This window comes from Triticum aestivum, chromosome 7B (assembly GCF_018294505.1).
Source record: "Triticum aestivum cultivar Chinese Spring chromosome 7B, IWGSC CS RefSeq v2.1, whole genome shotgun sequence".
Taxonomy (NCBI): domain Eukaryota; kingdom Viridiplantae; phylum Streptophyta; class Magnoliopsida; order Poales; family Poaceae; genus Triticum; species Triticum aestivum.
The window spans coordinates 511,373,089-511,394,237 of NC_057813.1; the positions used below are offsets into that span (position 1 = coordinate 511,373,089).

At 46.0% G+C, this 21,149-nt stretch overlaps 1 protein-coding gene across 2 annotated transcripts in view; it reads left to right on the plus strand.

Moving 5' to 3' along the window:
• Positions 1-318: 318 nt before the first annotated feature.
• The window catches only part of LOC123155977 (rRNA (cytosine-C(5))-methyltransferase NOP2C), a 36,658-nt gene continuing 15,827 nt past the window's right edge, over positions 319-21,149 (plus strand). For both annotated transcript variants that reach the window (XM_044574149.1, XM_044574150.1), the window contains exons 1-6: positions 319-562; positions 3,845-4,169; positions 4,831-4,978; positions 5,161-5,298; positions 9,755-9,817; positions 11,816-11,937. In XM_044574149.1, the coding sequence (XP_044430084.1) occupies positions 378-562; positions 3,845-4,169; positions 4,831-4,978; positions 5,161-5,298; positions 9,755-9,817; positions 11,816-11,937 (981 nt within the window). In that variant the 5' untranslated portion in view covers positions 319-377. The remainder of the gene's footprint in view (positions 563-3,844; positions 4,170-4,830; positions 4,979-5,160; positions 5,299-9,754; positions 9,818-11,815; positions 11,938-21,149) is intronic.

Here is a 21,149-nt window from a genome sequence, read left to right on the forward strand (position 1 = left end):
TATCAAAGAATACATGTGCCATAATTTTAGAAAACAACAAAAAACATGTTCAAAGGCTATTTTTTCTAGCATGGATTTTGCTGTTTTCACACGTCGCAACACATTTCTTTTCTCACATTTTTCAGAAAACACAAAAAATTCTTTCATAAACATTTTAAGTTTTAAATTTTTTAATTGTACATTAGCTCTATTTTTTTTTTGAACATGTACATTAGCTCAATTGTACTGTGAGCTTGAGCAGATTTTTTTGAGACAAAGCTTGAGCAGAGTTTTTTTTTGAGTCGCTGCCCAAAGAAAGCCCAAACCCAAAACCTTGCCTTGAGAGGAAAAAAACCCCAAAACCGCCCAAGTGCCGATTCCCGACCGTCCTCGCAGTTATGGATTCCTCCTCCGCCTCCCCCGCCGGGGCGGCGGCGGCGGCGGCTGCGCCTGCTGCTGGTGCTGCTGCCGCCACGGACCGGTACACGTTCAGGCCGGGGCTGCGGTGGCAGCCGGAAGTGGAGGAGTACTTCGCCTCGGCGTACGGCCGCGACCACTTCGCCCGCATCTCCCAAGCCCTCGCGTGAGTTTGGTTAAATTCCTGCTAATCTTAGGTTCCTTGCTGGTTATTGCTTTGAGTTTGGACGAGGGTAGCTGGAATAGATCCTTAGGGTCTTTGCCGGGACAAGTTTAAAGATTTTTCTGCGGGCGGCCTTGCCCTTGGACAGCCGGTGCCTATGCTTTTGTTAGTTTTGTGTGCTTCAATGTTCCACTGGAACAGCTGCGCTGATTAAGACGAAGCTCGAAAAGCTTTTCATCTCGATGCGTTGATAGCAGAATAGTTATGTACGAGTCCAAGGAAGGGCCGGAAGCAACACCGCTAGACCCACTGCAGCCAGTGACGGATCCAGGAAATCAACTTTGGGTGTTTAATTTTTTTTCACCCTAACAGAGAAGTCCATTGGCCCATGGCAATACAAATTGTTTACAAAAACAAAAATATCTCAAAAGACAGAAACTTACAAAGAGCTACTCCCTCTGTTCCTAAATATTTGTCTTTCTAGCGATTTCAACAAGTGACTACATACGAAGCAAAATGAGTGAACCTACACTCTAAAATATGTCTATATACATCCGTATGTGGTAGTTCATTCAAAATCTCTAAAAGACAAATACTCCCTCCGTCCGGAAATACTCGTAGGAGGAATGGATGTATCTAGACGTATTTTAGTTCTAGATACATCCATTTTTATGCATTTCTCCGACAAGTATTTCTGGACGGAGGGAGTATTTAGGAACGGAGGGAGTATATATCTAATTCCAAAGATAATTCATATGTTATTTTTTTACTAATGAATTCAATCCAAAGATAATTTATTTGCTGTTTCTAAATCAACAGTCTTCCTCTTTACTAATGTGGTCATGTGCAGACCTATATATATATCTCTAAATGACTAAATCCAAATATAAGCTCCTACAAATGTACGTGCCGCTCATTCCATGACCCGTTTGTGCTGATGTTGCATCCGCGACAGGCATGGCACTGCACGGCTTGACTATGGGGGGGCTCCATCCTGCCCGCCTCCGGTGCCGTCGGCTTGGTCGAGCCCTCCACTGGCACATCCGCACGCCCGCTCAGGCCCCGTGCTCGTTCGGCTCTGGTGCTGGTGGATTTGCTGAATTTAGACTGAGTTTTTTAGGGGCATTTGGACTAAGTTGAGCTGCTGAGTATCTCTAGTGTAGTCCTGCATGAGAGCAGAGGTGGTTTGTTGCTGCTTTTGGGCTGCTGGTTAGTGGGTTGCGCCGCTGCAGCCGATGGGCTTATTGATCTGTTTTGCCGATGGGCTTAGGATTCTTTTGCAGGAAATTTTGGGTGTACATCTGTACACCCATGACCAATAGTGGACCCGCCCCTGTCTGCAGCACTGCCCCAGTGCCCCTGTCTTTGCCTGTAGACAGACCTCTGCCCTCATTGTGTTGGGGAAGCTGTTGGGTGTTGGGCTACATTGTGGAAGAAGGCGGCATTGTGCTGCTTCGAGATCCACCATGCCACGTCATGCTCATTGAATAGGTAGGTGCCCTTTCGAGGGGTGGTGTGGGCAGAGTGGATGTCTTGCTATCACGAATCCACTAAGTATTCTCCAACAATGGGCAGCCGGGTGGTCGATCGAATCCTTGAAAAGGCCTCGTGCCATAAGGTTCAGGGAAGGGGCAGCCGGTGAGGAGGCGGGCCATGGTCTCCTCTGACTGTTCACAAAGCAAGCGCCGTGGGGCATGCTGCAAACCACGCTTCGCAAGCCTGCCTGCAGTCTAACAATGGTCATCTGTTAAGGTTCACCTGCGGAGGAGCCCAAGAGTTCAGTTAAGCTTCTAATGTCTTGGAAAAATAACGGCCTCATTGGTTCGAAGACTTTGTGGTTTAATTTCTCCTACATTGGATGGTAGGAATACTTCACCGTTTCTATGAAACCAAAGCAATTTCATAGGAATCAAAACATTTATCACTTCCTCTATTTTGCACATGCATTTATATCATATTACTTTGCACAGTTTGCATAGATTCATGCGAATAAAAGAGACAAAGAGGCCCTAATAATCCAAATAGAAAACAAGCTTAACTCTGATCTCTCCTGCATGGTTCGAAAAAACAAGCTCAACTCTGAGACTGTTCTATCCTAAGTCAGTCAACTATGATTCTGAAGTAATGTGAGACTACAGTGGCTGTGTACAAACAGAAACAAGGTGCTGATATGATTATGGAAAGACCAGTTCTTAATCTAATGGCTAAAGCAAAACACAACTAGAATTACTGTTTCAAGATTCCCCAATACTTGTTTGACTTTAGACTTTCTACTTAGTTGCTCTAATGATTGAAGGAAAAAAAAAGTCTTTTTGCATAGTAGTAGTTAATTAAGTACTCCCTCCATCCCACGATATAAGAGCGTTTTTGACACTAGTGTAGTGTCGAAAACGCTCTTATATTATGGGACAGAGGGAATTATTTTTTGTGTAAGTAAAAGTTTAGGATTTTTTATGTGATTAGGTTTAAGGATGAGGAACATCCGAACATGAGCATTTGCCTTTGCTTGTCTTGTTTTCAGTTTCCAACCTGCCAACTTGGTTGTGTAATTAACTTTATCCCTGCCTTTTCAGTACAACAAGGTGCAAAGCTTTTGTGTTCTCTCTCTCTCAAAAAAAAGAACATTTAAGCTGGAGAGAAATATAACTCAAAAAGGGGTATTTAAGAACAGAAGTGTGCTTTTACTTGGCCAATTGGTTTATAGAAAATTCATCTTCAACTCACCACTACAGTGTATTGATTGTCGAATTTTCTGATCCCATGACTGTCTGTTAATTTCCTAATTCATATGGTGTAAGGAGAATGTGTTTCGAGAAAGAGATGAAAAACAAGATGATTTGGGGTTGAGAGTTAAAGCTTGTGAGGTTTGAGCATGTAACTGCAACTTGGCTCAAACCCCACCCACTGAACTTTGTTGTGCATATGCTTTCGCTGCTTCCACTTATTACTACAAACACCATTTGTATCACTTCACTGAGCATGTGGATGTTGCTAAATCGTAGCAACACTTCAAGGATATTATGATTATGGTGAGTTTTCTTGGGATAGTACTCTGTGTCCTTGGCTTCCTTCACAGTATACTGTACATACTTTTCTTTACTATGTTTAGCCTTGGGAAATACTAAGTGGAAAACTAGAGTGGCTCATGACTTCACCATGCAGTCAAGTAGAGATTGATGGTAGCAGTAGTAAAAGGAGCTAAATCTGCAGTTTCGTGCCAATTTCCAATGACCTACGGTATTAATGTTATGTTATGACTAAACTAAGTTTAACTTTCTTGATCAGGCATCCTTCTTGCTACTCTTGCATCCGTGTGAATACTCTAAAGTCTAGCACTGATACTGTCATGCAAAAGCTGCTGAAATTGGTAAATGAGAATGAACTTTCTTGTGGATTTAATGGTTTGAAGATCGGTGAGCAGAATGGTGGAGAGCAAGCACATGAAGGGAGTTACCTGGTGCACAAATGCCCATATTCAGGCCTTGAAAATGTTTTATTTGTTCGAGGTTCAGGACCACATGCTCTGCATTACAATGACCAACCTGGTCACTCTATGAAGGAGATAATTGTAAGTCGAAAATGTGCAGAGTCAGTTCTTCGAGGAGCTCAGGTGTGTTCTAAAAACCACCACCATCTTTCAAAAGGCACTGTTGGTTATTCCTTCCATATTTTTTTCAGAAACTTCCACATTGACGTAGGACATTAGACTTCTTTTTTGCCATTCAAGTCTTGCATGATGTCCAAGTTTTGCGTTATCACTCTCAATCCCAAATTTAGCTGCCACATTTTTTCATGCATGTTTATCTACTTCTCAGTAAGTCAAAACATCGTTCGTAATGTCACAAACATGCTCATGATGCACTGGGAATACCTACTGTATCTTACTAAACTACCTTTAACAAGTTCGGAATGATTGTTGTTGCCCTTCTACAGTTAGCTAATTTATTTCCTTTTTTCTGGTTAAATGTAATATGCTTATATTGTTTTTTCCCTTTGCTGACTATTGCATCTATTTATTTTCTCTTGAGCTTCTTGACCTGCAATTGATAAATTACTGAAAAGAGTTTTCAGAAGTCCTTGGTGCTAGACTGGGCGGTGTGCATTAATCTTAATGTCTTCATCCATCTACATCTTTTCCCTGGAATTTGAAATTTGGAATACCTTAATTACTACTCCTAGATGCTATCTCACTGCAAGTTCACTGTTATTACGAAGCACACACTCCCTTTTCTGTATGTTTGATATTTCCTGTTCATTTGCTTTATCTTTAGGTGTATGTCCCTGGTGTTTTAGCTTGCAGTGCACATGTTGAAAAGGGTGATAAGGTTGCAGTGTCAGTTGCTATTGAACAACCTGTCAAGAACAGTGGTTGGGCTGTTGGTATAACACGAGGAATCGTTCTACAGGGGTTGCAGTCAGGTGAGTTTTTGTAGTGGAAGTTGCCAGTTCTCTTTGATGCCTTGTTGAATAAATTGATATGTTTTTTCTTATATGCCTTAGAATAGATGGTTGAGCTGTATTTGTTTTAGTTTGGTGTACAATGTTGTTTCCCCTGATCAAAATACAAGGTCATAAGTTGTAAAGTCTACTTAACATTGCAGATGCACATTATGAAGAGAGAAAGGGTTTGTACATTGGTCAAGGGATTGCTGCAATGTCAAGGGCAGGAATATTTCGTGTTCTTCATGGAGTTGCAGTAGAGATGACTGAGAGGGTATACAAACTACCATCTTTTAATGGTATGTTTTTTTCTTGAATACGCAAGAGAGCTGCATATCGTTGCATTAAGAAAAAGTGTATAGAAGATTAGAAGTACAACCCCACAAATCCACATAAACAACACCAAATTACATATGCGTTAGCGACAACATAACGACCATGACCGAAGCAATTAAACTACTAAACAGCCTCAGTTGACAGTAGCCTTAAGCTGCACGAACCACTTAGCTCCTGCCAAATAGTAATTTTTTTGATACATTTTTGAACATTTTTTTGCAAAGGAGCAAAGAACATCGCTTCCATGCCAAGCGGAAGACGTTGGTCATCCGCTTAACGCCGAGGTTCAACCCGTCTGCCTTCTCCTTCAGGAACCGCAGGGCGTCCCGTTGGTTGTCATTTAGAAAGGGGTTGAGCCAGGACTATTTAGTCTCCCGATGGTGCAGAGCGGACAACATTCCGAAACAGTGCACTATAATTCTAATGGAACCCGGGTCATGACTGCTTTGACAGAGTCACAGGGCAGGCAGTCTCCTTGCCTTTGCGATGTGAACGACGAGGGCCTTCGATATCCCTGGGCGTGAAGATGGTTCATCGATGGAGGACGGCGACGGTGTCAATTAGTGCTCTTGCGTCTGTGGAGCCGGGGAATTAACCACCCCGACATTTTCTTCGTTCCTGACCTCCGTTCTCCACTTCAGAAGCTCGGGGTTGGCCTGCAGGTGGGCTTCTTGAAGTGGCGCCTCCAGATTGCGCCACATCATCCGGTGCGGCCTGGTCGGCTCCCTCGCTGTGCTCGTCCTCTTCGAAAGCGAGGTGATGTTGGGGCAAGGAGGAGCTTGGGCGACCGGCACCGCTATCAGTGCCCCAGCAAAAGTGCGCACATGGTATGAAGGGTCACGACTGGAGTGCCCATTGAGGCACTAGCCAGATTGGCGCCTATCTCGCGCTGTGGCCTGCAAGACAAATTATATATAAAAAGCGAGTCTACTATAATGGACAGAGTAGCTGAAAAAATGACTTATAGGTCTTCTTTAAGCCTTGCTTGGACTTTTTTGAGGTGGCGCTAGTAGAACGATGTCCTGTAGCGCTGGGGAGGAATGGCTAGAGCCGAGCTGGCCGCTGGGTCCATGCATATCTTCTGGCGCTTTTCCCACCTTTCTTCCTCTTCAGGCGGATTTGGCGGGTCGACCTGGGAGCTTGGTGCCCCTTCATCTCGGGTGCGCTTCACGACAATAAAGCCTTCCGTGCTGGAGTTCGACGACCCCTCGTTGTGGGAGGCCGGTGTACATGTGGCAGTCTAGGAGTTGTTCATGGATTGAAGGAATATCATCTCGAAGGTCTCTTCGTCCTTGGACTGTAGAGCCGGTGAACGGACTCCATGAGCGATGTGGCTGAGTAAAGAACAAATTATCAGTCAGTTTGGATTATGAGGATTGACAAAGCGGAAAAGATGAGTGATGTTTACCTCGGCAGCGAGCACCTTGGCTGAGAAGCCCATGTTGGATAGTGCTGTGGGAAAATCCGACATCTTCCCCTTGAATAGCAGGGAGAGCATCTCTTGGATGAATTTGGATTCAAAGAAGGGATCCCAGATTGCCCTCGTGGGATCATCTTCCTTTGTGTACCGATGCATTGGGTGAGCTCGGGATTGAAGTGGTTGGATACCTCGCCTTAGGGCCACATGCATCACGTGCACATGGCTCACTCCTTTGTCGGCTAGATCGCACACTCTACGGTGAAGCCTCTTCACTGTGGCTGTTTCTACCAAATTGTTTTTGGGACTTTAGGAATGACGTTTGATTGGGGAACTGATTGGGGGAACCTGGCTATAAAGTGTGACTATACCAGCTTGGGGAGGGTTGTGGACGTAGAACCACTTTTCCTGCCATGTTTTTATTGGTTTCCAAGAAGTCGTCGATGAGATACTCGGATCTGGCCTGCTTGTAGATGGTGGCTCCTCCGCACTCGCAGGTCTCGCTCATGTTTGTTTGGAGCTTAACTTGGAAGTACCTCCTCCACAAGCCGAAGTGGGTTTCGACACAAAGAAAGGCCTCATAAAGGGTGATGAAGCACAAGATCGAGGGGGGGGGGGGGTATGGTGGATTTTGAGGTAGTAGGAATGCAGAAGACCTCAAAAGAAAGGATGAATGGGAAATCCAATACCGTGGATGAGGAAGGGGGATGAAAAATAACCCGTTCGTGTTGCTCCGGCTTGGGCACGACCTCCGCCAAGACATCACCGTTCTCCGCCAAGACATCGCCGTTCTCCGCCATGATGACCGGAGAGCGCGAGAAGGCAACGGTAGGCTAAGGGAGACGGCTACCGTTTGCGAGGCGTTCTAGCTGGCCGCCGGTTAGTTGAAGACATCCGCTTGCCCTTGGTCTTTGATGGGACCTCCTTGCGGTCCCGGTGTTGAAGGGCTCGCCGTTCATCAGGCGGTGCTTGCCCATGGTGGCGTTGTGGTGCTGCCTTGGGGCTGTAGTGTGGCCACGCAGCGGAGCAACAGGACGCGGCATCGGTGCGAGGAAGAAGGAAGCAGAGGAGGTGAGAGTGTAAAGCCCTCCCCCTCTCCGTTCATTCCCCTTATATAGGTGTATGGGAGGTTGAACAACGGCATCAATTAACGCCACGCGGCAAGCTATCTCTTCGTATCCTGATAACAACGTTAAAGGCGCATGGGGATCGCGGAGTCCGCCGTTAGCTGCGTGCGGGAATCGAGGCACACGTCGTTAGTTCATGGGACGTGGCCTTGGTGGGGCCCACTCCCACACGTCACTTTGACTAGCGGTTCAGGTCTGACACATGGTCCGGTTTGACTAGCTGATGAGATCGGTCCGGTCTGACAAGCAAGACTGGACAAGTTGAGTTTGTAAATGTCGCGTGGGAGTTCGGCCCGCGAGGGTCGGATGCGCGGGAAACTTCTTGTGGCGCAGTTCAGCTATCTTCATCAACAATTCCAGACCGAAGTTGTTCGTGCAACTTCGGAAGCAGTCCGTCATTCGAAGGCCGAGTGCGAGCAGATGCTGTTGGGAAAGCTTTGAAGAACCAGTTTCAACCTCGGCAAGCTGAAGACAATGTGTAGTTCGGTGCTGGTCAAGGTGCAACCAAGTTTGAAGACCGATTCAGGGTTACTGGCGGTGTTATGGCCTAGGGGTGCCGCACCTTGTCGGTTGCCAGCCCAAAGGGTGCCCTTTTGGCTGGTTTTGCCCTAGGCCATCAGTACAACCCACGGGCCTCGTAAGTGCAGACTCTAGAAGCCTTGCCATCAAAGACAAAGAAGCCAGAGCCACGGAGGACTCCCCTCCACGTACGTAGCCGACTAGGTTGTGTAACCCTAGGGGCCTCGGTATGTTATATAAGCCGAGGCCGAGCTAGTCGATAGATACATTACAATCCCTTGTTCATACTTGTACTTTGTACACCACAATCGCAATATACACAACAGTAGTAGGGTTTTACCTCCACCAAGAGGGCCCGAACCTGGGTAAACTCGCCTCCTTGTTTCCCCTCCGACAATCACCACACCAGGATTTGCCGGAATCATCTCCGACTGCTGGCCATTGGAGCCTAGCCCCGAAGGCCAATATATAGATGCATGTATAGAAGAAGAGGAATATAGAGCGAGGTTCCAAACTTTTTCCCAAGTTAACCACATGGTATCAGAGCAACCTTGATGGAGACGCTCTATCCTGGTGGCTGCCGGCAGCACGTCAGTATGACGACCTGCAGATCGACGATGTTAGGAAGTAAAGTTAATAGGGGGCTTGAATGTGCGCGCACACATGTGTTTGTTTGTCAGAGCCTGGTTCACTTAAGAAGAGGAGTAGAGAAGTGAGGTTCAAGAAATTTCACCAAGTTAATCACATAGATAAAGTGATTATATGTTGTTATCATTCTTAAGTGTGCCTCATTAGTAATTAATAGATACCCCAAAGTTAGTTTTATGAAAAATTTCGCTTGAGTTCTATACTTCTCTGTGCGTAAACTTAGGGCTCTGATGATATTTTCTCATAGGACTTGTATTTGAGGTATCTTAGAATAGTTAGTAAGATATTTTGAGAATGAAAAATCGATATAATAGATTTGTTTAAGAAGTATATTGAATATGGGGGTACCATGGCAATGATCTTCATGAAGCATATCTGGCCGAAAGCTAACTTTACCTGAGCAATCGTCTGTGGCAGTGAGAACTAGTGCCAATGATCCCCACGAAGTTACCATTACCCATAGTTAGCTTCCATATTTCCATATCGGACATTTCGCTGTAAATCATATCTGTTGTTCTGGACTAGTAACCAACACATATTTATCTTGAGTTTGACCGACTAGTTTGTGGACTGTGGATGATGCATTCCAAAGCTCAGAAAAAGTGATATAGCATGGAACTGTGGATGATGCAAAATGCCTTTCGCATCTGTTGTACTGTACATTTTCAGATTCATTAAAACTAACTGTCCTTTTCTTTTATCATTTAGACGTGCTTGAAGGGGAGATATTTCTTCAAAATTTGCCAAGTATTGTGGCTGCTCATGTCCTTGGTATGACTTGTATTTTTTTTAGAACATTTCTTTGTTGTTACATCAACCAGAAGTGTGATTTTATCCAACTCATTTTATCTGTTGCTGTGGTCTTTATTATTTGTATGTATAATATGTATCTGAAAACAAACTGCTGCTTGCTTTCTAGCAAGTTAGGATTAAGTAAAGGTACGGGGTAAACAATAAAAGAATGGCTACAGCTAAGGAAATAGTAGTTGTAGGATGGTCGTGACCTCACTGAGACCGACTAATAGTGGGGGACAAGCAACCTAAGGAGGTGTTCGTGGGGGGCAGAGGCACCGCTAAGCACACCCGTCGGCCACCCTATGCAGAAGAGCCTGAATGTTTGGCCTAGCTCCCTCAAACACCCTGGCACTCCAATGCTTCCAAACTTCCCAGGCCTCTAGGACAGATTCCATATGCTGAGGACCTCCCTTTCGCACATGTAGACCCACATCCTTACCATGGTCTTGTCCAGTATCACCATCCTATTGATATGGTGTGGGGTCAGTTCCACCATGCTGAGAATAACAATGGGAATGATAATGTGTCTGCTCAATTGCCATGGACCCTGGACACCCTCCTACCCTGGTTAGAGACCAACAGCTGCAAGATGGTCAGTCTTCAGAGCCTCGTTCCTCTGTTAAGATCTAGCTGATTGATAATAGTGATGCATATTCAGACAGTGTTAGCGACAGTGCTCCTGATCATGAGAGTGTCGCTGTGGACACTGCTTGGGCTAACTCTCCTGTCAGTCTTTAGGAAGTGGTGGAGTTGCTCTTCGAATGGCAAAATATTCAGATTCTTAAATGTGTTTTTCTATTGTTAACATCAGAGCTCCTGAAAAGAGGGTCACTGTAGACATGCAGGATCTCAGCCCACCCTTCCCCTCAAACTTATTGTCAATATGAGTACTTCTGCTGACCTTCGTACTGCCTCTAAGAAGCTCTGCTTTGATCAGAATCTGTCAGAGGACCTGCTGCTACTGCTCCCACAGCATGTTTCCTGTTTTGATCGTTTTGAGGATTGCTTCCAGGATGATAGAGGTGTTCGGATCACCTACTTCAGGTGCAAACGCAAACTGTTCATGTCTCTGAAGCTTCACTCAGGAGGAGCCCTCACATAAGCCAGCTTCATGATGGTCTCAAGACGCCATACCCTCTGCAATCTAAGAAGGGCAAGCTCCCGGGGGTCTCATCTCCTTCCTGCAAGAAGCCCTCTTCTAAAACCTGGAGTTGGACATCACACCACCTTATTGCCAGCATGCACCTTATCTGCCCCTGGACACCACCCAGGCCACTGGAACTGGCTACTGTGGCATCCCTCCAATGCAGCAAAGCTTCAGCTTCCAAGGATTATCAATGAAGATGTGGACTGATGGCCTTGGTGGGATGGGCTCCTTTGCGCCCTTCAAATCTTTTGGTTTTTTGAACTTTATCTATGTTTGTTATCACTGCTGGCCTATAGCCGTTTGCTTATGTGTCATGTTGGGATTGCTTTTGGATTATCTCATTTGCTATGGCCATGCTGTTAGGTGTATGTCACTGACGGACAGCTATGCTGCTCGTCCTTATGATCTCTAACTGTTTAAATATGGATAGAAATGTTTCCTGTGGAGGTGGCCGCCGAACTTGGAGTAGGAGCTGGCGTGGGGCTGTTGGGAGGGGAGGCGCCGGGAGGGGTAGGGGTAGGTTAGAGGGCACGAGCTATAGCCTGTCTTTACGTATTTTATTTAACTAAAACTACAAAAGAAGTTGTTGGAATAGTCAACCAATTACTCTTGCTAGAAACAAAGCAGTTGAAATGTTGAACCGTGGGACATCTGATTTAGTTTTCTCCTAGCAACATGCATGTCCACATATGGTTGACCTACAAGATATTACTTGCATGCTTTAGAATTTTGCTGCTGTAATTATAATGGCGACCTTGGGTTATCTTGGGTTTGAGTGTTTTTTCATATAAACAACAGTATTTCCTGTCCTTTATTTTATTTAACAGATCCCCAACCAGGAGAGCAAATATTGGACATGTGTGCTGCTCCAGGAGGGAAAACAACAGCAATTGCTATCCTTATGAGGGACAAAGGAGAAATTGTTGCCCTTGATAGATCTCACAATAAGGTAATTCATTATGTTAGATTCAGCATACGATATTGCATCGAGTTAATGTTGCCATCTGAGCTTATGTGGTCATGTTTCTCCCCTGCATGTTGTGTCCGGGTCATGGTTTGATGTGTTATATATGGCTTCATGAAATATCCTTCTTTCATGACAAAAGGCAAATAGAAACTACAGTGGTTTGTGCTGGTCTTTCGTGGAACTAGAGAAGGGAAGAAAAGATTGTGAATCTCAAGCTTTGATCGGATTGGTAACACAATAATGCATGCTCACCCTCATCTGTGTCAATGAGCTCTGAGCTATGGTTGATTTATTTGGGGAAGGTAAAAATAGAATTTCAAAAGCGAAAAGGCAATTATTCTGGGCTGGGTGATCCTCTTCTTTAGAAACACCGAGTACAACTTAAAAGCACACGCATACATGCACCTACAAAAGAATAGAGTCACAAAGCTTTAAGATTGATGAAGTCACCAGGCACCTCGCTATCGGCAGGAAGCCTCCCATTGAAGGAACATCATGCCTTGGTGAAACACACATGGCCACAAACTTGGGGTTTGAACCCTAGTGGGCTAGGGGTACAATCAACCTTCTCGCCATCCAACCACAACTTGGTCCTATGGGTTGGGGTGATCCTGGCTAGGACTTCATACTCTTACTCTAGGATAACTCAATTCTAACTCCATCCATTCCTAATTGATGATATGACTCGTATGCAACATGGGTGCTTTGTGTTTGCTTCTCCAAAAGGCTAAAGCTAGTGCTCTCATCCTGTTAGACCTTATTCCATTTCTTACCCAGACTCAGTGATCTGGGTTTTATCTCCTACTCCCTCCGTTCCTTTATATAAGGTGTATTTATTTTTTGATAAAATTCCAGAATGTAAGGTGCATTTCTTCTAACTTCTCATAATTCCCTTGTTAGCCCTCCAAAAAAAGGGAATGTATCTCTCTCCTGATTGTATGTATCTCCTTGTAGCAAAAGAAGGAAAATATCTCTCAGTCGATTGCATGTATCTCATACTTTCCTCGACTAACTGATTTACTTCCCACTAACAAATAAATTTGCCAAGGGTAATTTCGTCCTAACATGTCTATAATTCCGTGCCTTGGTCATCGTGCCGAAAATAATACACCTTACATAAAGGAATAGAGGGAGTATGAAACAAACCACTTTGCTCAGTCCGGCATGCTCCACCTCAAAGCTTGGCGCTGCTGCATATTGGAACTAAAGAGTATGCTAAAAATTGGACTTTGTTGCGGTATGTCAGATATATGTGTCTCCAAAAGGAGTTTACAACATTTATTGAGGGTAGAGGACCAATCAAATAACAAAGATTCTTGTGATAGATAATCTTATGACGCTGTGGCTTGTCAAGGGAATTTTGCCCTATGGAGAGGCTACACATACATGAGGATGCCAAAAGGCTACAAGAGGATGCCAAGAGACTAGAATGCAAAAGGTTAAAAGACATCACTAATATAACTCTACCCCCCCACCCCCTCAAACTCATGGTGGATCCACAACATTCAGTTTGGAGAGATGAAATCCATGTTGCGCTCTAGTTCTAGTCTAGGCCTTCGTGAAGAAGTCTGCTAGTTGTAACTCAGAAGGCACATACTGAAAAGCAATAACATGATCCTGCAGAGCAGCGCGCACATAAGAAGCATCAACACCAATATGCTTGGTAAGCTCATGCTTCACGGGATCCCGCGCAATACTGATAGCACCTGTACTGTCTGACAAGAGGGTGGTAGGTGTAGTAACAGAAACACCTAAATCCTACAGTAATCATCGTAACCAAGTCACCTTTGCTGTCAGAAGAGCCATAGCTCGCAACTTAGCCTCTGCACTTGAACGGGAAACTGCAGTCTGTTTCCTCATCTTCCAGGCAATGAGAGAACCACCAAGAAAACACAGTGAACAGAAAGTGAACCGCGATCCGTAGGATCACTAGCCCACGTAGCATCCGAATAGGCCTGGAGCTGTAACAAGCTGGAATGGGGGAAAAAGAGACGACGATAGATCGTGCCATGAAGATATCGTAGAACACGTAGAAGGTGACTATAGTAAATTGAAGTGGGAGTAGAAACAAACTGACTCAGAATATGGACAGGATAGGAGATATCCGGACGCGCGACAACAAGATAGACAAGACTCCCACAAGATGATGATAACGCGTCGGATCAGACAAGGGCTCACCATCAGAAGCGCGAAGGTGAACATTGAGCTCCATAGGAGTCTCAACGGTGCGCTCATCACTAAGAGCCGCACGAGCAAGAAGATCCTGGATATACTTTTCTTGGAAGAAAAGCCATCAGAGGTGGAGGAAACCTCAATCCCAAGAAAGTAACAAAGAGGACCAAGATCAGACAATAGGAACTGCTCACTGAGATGGGCCTTGACAAAGGCAATGTACTCAGAATCATCGCCAGTGATGATCATGTCATCAACATATAGAAGAAGAAGAGTCCTACCACGAGCAGAAAGGTGGACAAACAACGCTGGATCATGAGCACTGGGCGAAAAACTGACTGCTGTCACCATAGAGGCGAAACGGTCAAACCAGGCACGGGGGGCTTGCTTAAGGCCATAGAGAGAGCGACGAAGACGACAAACCATGCCACCAGGAACAAAATACCCAGGTGGTGGCTGCATATAAACCTCCTCACGCAACTCACCATTTAGAAAGGCATTCTTCACATCGAGCTGAGACACAGACCAATGGCGAACAGAGGCCACGGCGAGAATTGTGCGGACAGTGGTCATATGGGCCACAGGAGCAAAGGTCTCGTCATAATCACGACAATGCTCCTGCTGAAAGCCACGAGCCACAAGACGAGCTTTATAGCGCTCAAGAGAACCGTCAGAGCGAGTCTTTATTTTATAGACCCGCTTACAAGTGATGGGACGAACACCGGGAGGAAGAGGAACTAGATCCCACGTACCTGTGTGCTCAAGGGCAGCAATCTCCTCAGCCATCGCAAATTGCCATTCAAGATGAACAACATCTCGATAAGAAGTGGGCTCAAGGATGGTCGAAAGACCATAGCGAGAAGGAGAATATCTGTCAGGGGGCGGACAAGGCCGAGAACGAAGACCATAAGTCGGCTGAGAGGACGACACACCAGAAGTAGAGGGCACATCAGTAGACTCATCAACAATACGTGGAGTATAATGGAAAGGAAAGGAGGGAAGAGGTGGAACCATTGGAGGTGGTAACGGGGAAGGTATCGGTGATGAAGGTCGAGAGTCATGCGATGAGGGAGGAGAATAAACCGTAGGAGAGGACGGGGTCGGATCTGCAACAACGGGACGAGGAGTAGGAATACTGGGTACAAAGGGAGGTGTATCTGGAAACGTAAGAAAAGAGATGTCCTCCGTGGAAAAGGCCGATGAGGATGGACGTGGGTAGAAGGGATGAGGCTCATCAAAGGTCACATCCCGAGAAATACGCATCCGACGACCGATAGGATCCCAACACTGATAGCCCTTGTGCTCATCACTGTATAGACACACTCAATAGACTGAGCAACCAGTTTGGTGCGTTCATGCGGGGCAAGCAAAACATAGCAAACGCAACCAAACAAACGAAGCACCGAATAATCAGGAGAAAGACCAGAAAGACGCTCGAGAGGAATACCACCCTGTAGAGCAGCAGATGGCTGAATGTTGATGAGATAGGTGGAAGTGGTGACAGCCTCAGGCCAGAAGTGAGCGGAAGAGAGGCGGCGATCATCATGGCACGCGCCGTCTCAAGAAGGTGATGATGCTTGCGCTCAACCACACCATTTTGAGCATGAGCACCAGGGCAAGAGAACTGAGTAAGGCACCATGCCCAACCAGGAATCCTTGCAGCGCATGGGAGATATACTTACCAGCTGAATCTGCACGAAAAACTCGAATAGGAGTGGAAAACTGGGTATGAAGCATGGCGGCAAATTTTTTGTATATAGATAAGACCTCACTACGAGAAGACATGAAATAGATCCAAGTGTACCGTAGAAAATCATCTATAAAGATAATATAGTAGCGATGACCCCCTTTCGAAGCGAAGGGAGCCGGACCCCAAACATCAGAGTGAACGAGATCAAAAGGATGCTCGGACACTGACTCACTGTGAGGATAGGGTAGCTAAATCTGCTTACCAAGCCTACAACCTAGACAATCCAACGAAGCGTTATCGGAGACGAAGCCTAGAACACCATGATGAACCAAAGACGAGAGGCGAGAGCCACATTCATGGCCAAGACGATGATGCCACTGCTGAAAAGAGCTGGTAGATGCAGCAACAGGGGTTGCAAGACTGGCGGCGGTGGCAGCGGAGGGAAGACAATCCAGTCAAGTTCCCAGAGACCATTAGGGTGTTGAGGGCCAGCATTAAGTAGAGCACCCATGCGGCGATCCTTAATGGAACACAAATCAAAGTTAAGAATGACCCTACAACTAGAGTGAACAATCTGACCCCCCAGATATGAGCTGCATGGTAAGTCGAGGAACATGAGCGACAGAGTGAACATGAAATGAAGAAGTGCTAAGAGTGCCTCGACTAGCTACAGGGAGAGGAGTGCCATCAGCCGTAAGAATACGAACAGTAGACTCAAAAGGTCGCACGGATGTCAAAGATGAGGAATCATAAGTCATATGAAAAGAAGCTCCAGTATCAAGGATCCATGGGGATGTACCTGAATGAGTGGAATGTGGTTTCTAAGTGCCAGAAGAGTCAGTCACGAAAATGCAGAACATGTCAGTGAAGAATCCCAAGCAGCAAGCATGCATCGCAGCTGCGCAATCTCACGTGCAGATAGGGACAAGACGGAAGAGGTCGAGGTAGAGACACCTGTCGGTGATGAGTAGTCGCCACCACCAGTGGAAGCCGCGTGTACAGTCAACCGAGAGTAGCGAGTCGACGTAGAGCCGCATGTGGAGTCACTGGGGGAGTCAAAATAGAGCGGTCACCGCCGTGTAAGGAAGCCGCGAGAGGAGTCGGTGTAGAGCGGGCACCATCGGGGGCAGAAGATGCGAGAAGAGTCGATGAATAGCGATCAACACAACCCGCTGAAAACGCCATAGGCGACAACGTCACAGACGAACAAGCACCAAGCACCGAGCGACGATGTATGTGCGAGACTTGAGTCAATGTAAGGAACACCGTCGAATACTACCTCGCAGAGCGGGGTGGCAACATAGCCCGACGAGGAAGACATTTTTTCTCTCTTTTTTTCTCACGTTTTTCTTCTGTTTTTTCTTTTTTTTAATGAATGCAACATTGAAAGTATTAGGGGACAACCAAACAAGCTGGCTAATTAATCGAGGAGCACGGCGGCCCACCAGCGGCCTAAGCAAGCCGATCTAGCATGGGCCTGGAGAATAGCACGCATGCTGGCTGATCTAACGATTTAGCAGGCACGCACACACTGCTTGGATCATGCGACCCCGACGCGGTCAACGCACGCAAGCCTGCGGCGGTGGAGCACGGAAACCGGCGGCCGACAATCGATCTTGGGAGGGAACCAGGCGCTGCGGACGACAGCCTAGGCGGGAACAGGTGGCCGGCGGCCAAATTTGGAGGAGAGCCGGTGATCTAGGCAGCACACGATATGGACGGAGCCTGCGGTGGAACTGGCGGCCGATCTTGGGCGGGAGCCGGTGTCGGCGGCCAAACTTTGATGAGAGCCGGCGATCTTCGAGCTGGGCAGTGCACGATCTGGACGTGCAGGGCGACCGTGAAGAATCCACATACCGGTGACTTGGGTCTGCTTGCATTGACGAGACAAGAGCAACAGCTAGTGGGGAACGAAGGAGCGGCTAGCCGAGAGAGAAGAGCATCGGTGTCCAACGGGGAAGGGAGGTGTAGCAGTGGCCGGTGAAGAAAACAACGGCGGCACAAAATTGGATCGAGAGCATGAGTTGTGCGTGCGAAAAAAAACCCTAAGCTCTGATACCATGTTAGGAAATATGCAACTTATGTTATTGAGAGGCCAAAGCCAACATATATACACACACATGAGGTTGCCAAAAGGCTACAAGAGGATGCCAAGAGACTAGAATGCAAAAGGTCAAAAAACATCACTAATATAACTCTAAAAATCACATGCATGCATGCATTCATGCGTAATCGTCGACCTCATGCTTGCATCACCGGCTTAATTACTAAATCCAAATTTTCAAAATGATTTATCACACAAATTGTTAATCCAATTATCGACCCGTCTTCACCTGTGAGTTCGTCTCGACGAGGGGCTTCAAAAGTAGTAACAACTACTTTTCAAACCCTAGAAGAGTGGTTGTTACTGTTAGAGTAATATATACATAGCTTTACCCTTTGTATTTTCCATGTGGCTATTAATTAGAAGAAAGACTGTTTCAGACGCCTACAATTGAATAGGAGTGCAGACAACATATCAAAGTACAAGATGGCAAGGAAGACTGCAAAGAAAGTTGTGAGTGAAGCAAGGGGTCGGGCGTATGAGGGCCTCTACCAGCGTTTAAACACGAAGGAAGGCGAAAGGGACATCTATAAGATGGCCAAGATCTGAAAGAGGAAGACGAGGGATGCCAACCAAGTCGAGTGCATCAAGGACGGAGCAGGTCGGCTTCTGGTGAAGGACGAGGAGATCAAGCATAGATGGTGAGAGTACTTCAACAAGCTATTCAATGGAGAGAATGATAGCTCTGCCATTGAACTGGACGACTCCTTTGGTGATACCAACAAGCGTTTTGTGTAGTTCGAGGTCAGGGAGACTTTAAAAAGGATGAAATGAGGCAAGGCGACGGGCCTTGATTGTATCCCCATTGAGGTCTGGAGAGGCCTCGGAGACATAGCGATAGTATGGCTAACTAAGCTTTTCAACCTCATTTTCGGGGCAAACAAGATGCTCAAAGAATGGCGGCATAGCATATTAATACCAATCTTTAAGAACAAGGGGATGTTCAAAGTTGTACTATTTACTGTGGGATTAAGTTGATGAACCATGCAATGAAGCTATGGGAGAGTCATTGAGCACCGCTTAAGAAGAATGACAAGCATGACCCAATATCAGTTTGGTTTCATGCCTGGGAGGTCGAGAATGGAAGCCATTTTCTTGCTACGACAACTTATGGAGAGATATAGGGAGCAAAATGACCTGCATATGGTATTCATTGACTTGGAGAAGGCCTACGATAAGATACCACAGAATTTCATGTGTGGGCCTTGGAGAAACACATAGTCCTAGCAAAGTACATTACCCTCACATGTACGATAATGTTGTGACAAGTGTTCGAACAAGTGATGGCGACTATGATAACTTCCCAATCAAATAGGACCGCACAAAGGGTCAGTTGTGAGCCCTTATCTTTTGGCTTTGGTGATGGATGAGGTCACAAGGGATATACAAGGAGATCCCATGGGATATGCTCTTTGTGGATGATGTGGTGCTAGTCAACTATAGACTGACGGGGGTCAATAGAAAGTTAGAGCTGTGGAGACAAACTTCAAAATCGAAAGGTTTTAGACTTATAGTAGAACTAAAACCGAGTACATGAGTTGCGGCTTCAGTTCTACTAGGCACGAGGAGGTTAGCCTTGATGGGCAGGTGGTACCTCAGAAGGACACCACCTTTCAATATTTGAGCTAAATGAGCCATCAAATCAAAGCTGGATGGATGAAGTGGCGCCAAGCTTCTGGCGTCCTTTGTGACAAGAGAGTGCCCCAAAAGCTAAAAGACAGGTGCTATCTTATAACGATTCGACATGCGATGTTGTATGGCGCTGAATGTTGGCCAACTAAAAGGTGACATGTCCAACAGTTAGGTGTGTAGCAGTGATGCGCATGTTGAGATGGATATGTGGCCACACAAGAAAGGATCGAGGTCCAGAATGATATTCGTGATAGAGTTGGGGTAGCACCAATTGAAGAGAAGCTTGTCCAGCATCATCTAAGATGGTTTGGCCACATACAACGCAGGCCTCCAGAAGCGTCAATGCATAGCGGACGACCAAACCTGATAATGTCAAGAGAGGTCGGGGTAGACCAAACTTGACATGGCAGGAGTCCGTAAGTAGAGATATGAAGGACTGGAATATCACCAAACTAGCCATGGGCAGGGGTGCGTGGAAGTTTGCTAGCCACGTGCCATAACCATGACTTGGTTTCAAGATCTTATGTGTTTCAACTCTAGCCTACACCCTGCTGCTGCATGTACGTGTATATATATTGGCCTATGGCCACCTGGGAATACAAGTTGCTATTTCCCCTAACATGGTATTAGAGCCTATTTTTTTTCACTCCCCGCACACGCAGCTCGTGTTCATCCCGATCATTCTCTGGTCTCGTTTCTTTTCTCCTTCGATCTACACCACCACACATCCATCTGCTTCCCTTGATTGAAGCCATCAAGCTAGCACCAACTGACAAGCACACGTCAGTTCGCCCGCTGCCCATCACCATCTGCAAGAGGCATCTGTCCTGTCAAGTCTGCCCACTAGTTAGCAGCCGCCACCCGCCAATCTTTAGACGAATCTCCGTTTTCAATTGAAATAGGGAGACATTGTCCAAAAGATTCTGCATGCAGCTGCGAGCGTTCGGTTTGGTGAGTTATTCAACGATCGAACCATGTTAATTTGAATAGGATGTTAGCAAATACTATGGGCATTCAATAGCTATATATCAAGCGCTTGCTGTGTTGGTAACATCCTATAGATAAAATTGACATGGTTGTATTCTTGAATAACTCATAGAATTGAAGAAGAGATGTCAAATTGACGTTCGCAGCTGCGTGCAGAATCGTCTGGACAATGTCTCACTGTTTTGTTCTAAAATCAATTATTTAACTGTTGGATCTTCATGAAATTTTGAGGCTTGAAGAAGATACAATCCCACACAACTTCAATGGTGGGTTCATTGAGAAGATACTCGAGTCGATGAGAACGAAGAGATTACAAAAGATTTTTTGCCGTCTAATGAGATGTGCAAGTTTTGACTTTGGGCAGCTTGGGAGATATGGTTTTGGGGTTTAGAGCCCTGGGGTAGGAGGAGCTTATATAGAGAGGGGTTAGGTTGGTTGACTTGGCCCTAGGTTTCGTAGTCCACTCAAATCAATGGTGGAAAATGAATCCGCAAAAGTGTGCAACGAATTTGAGGTGACTTGAGTCTCAAGGAAGCTTTCATAGCCGAGGAAGATGTCTCGTTGCAGGGACAAGGAGGTGTGGCTAGGATAGGGGGTCAGTCTTTTGTT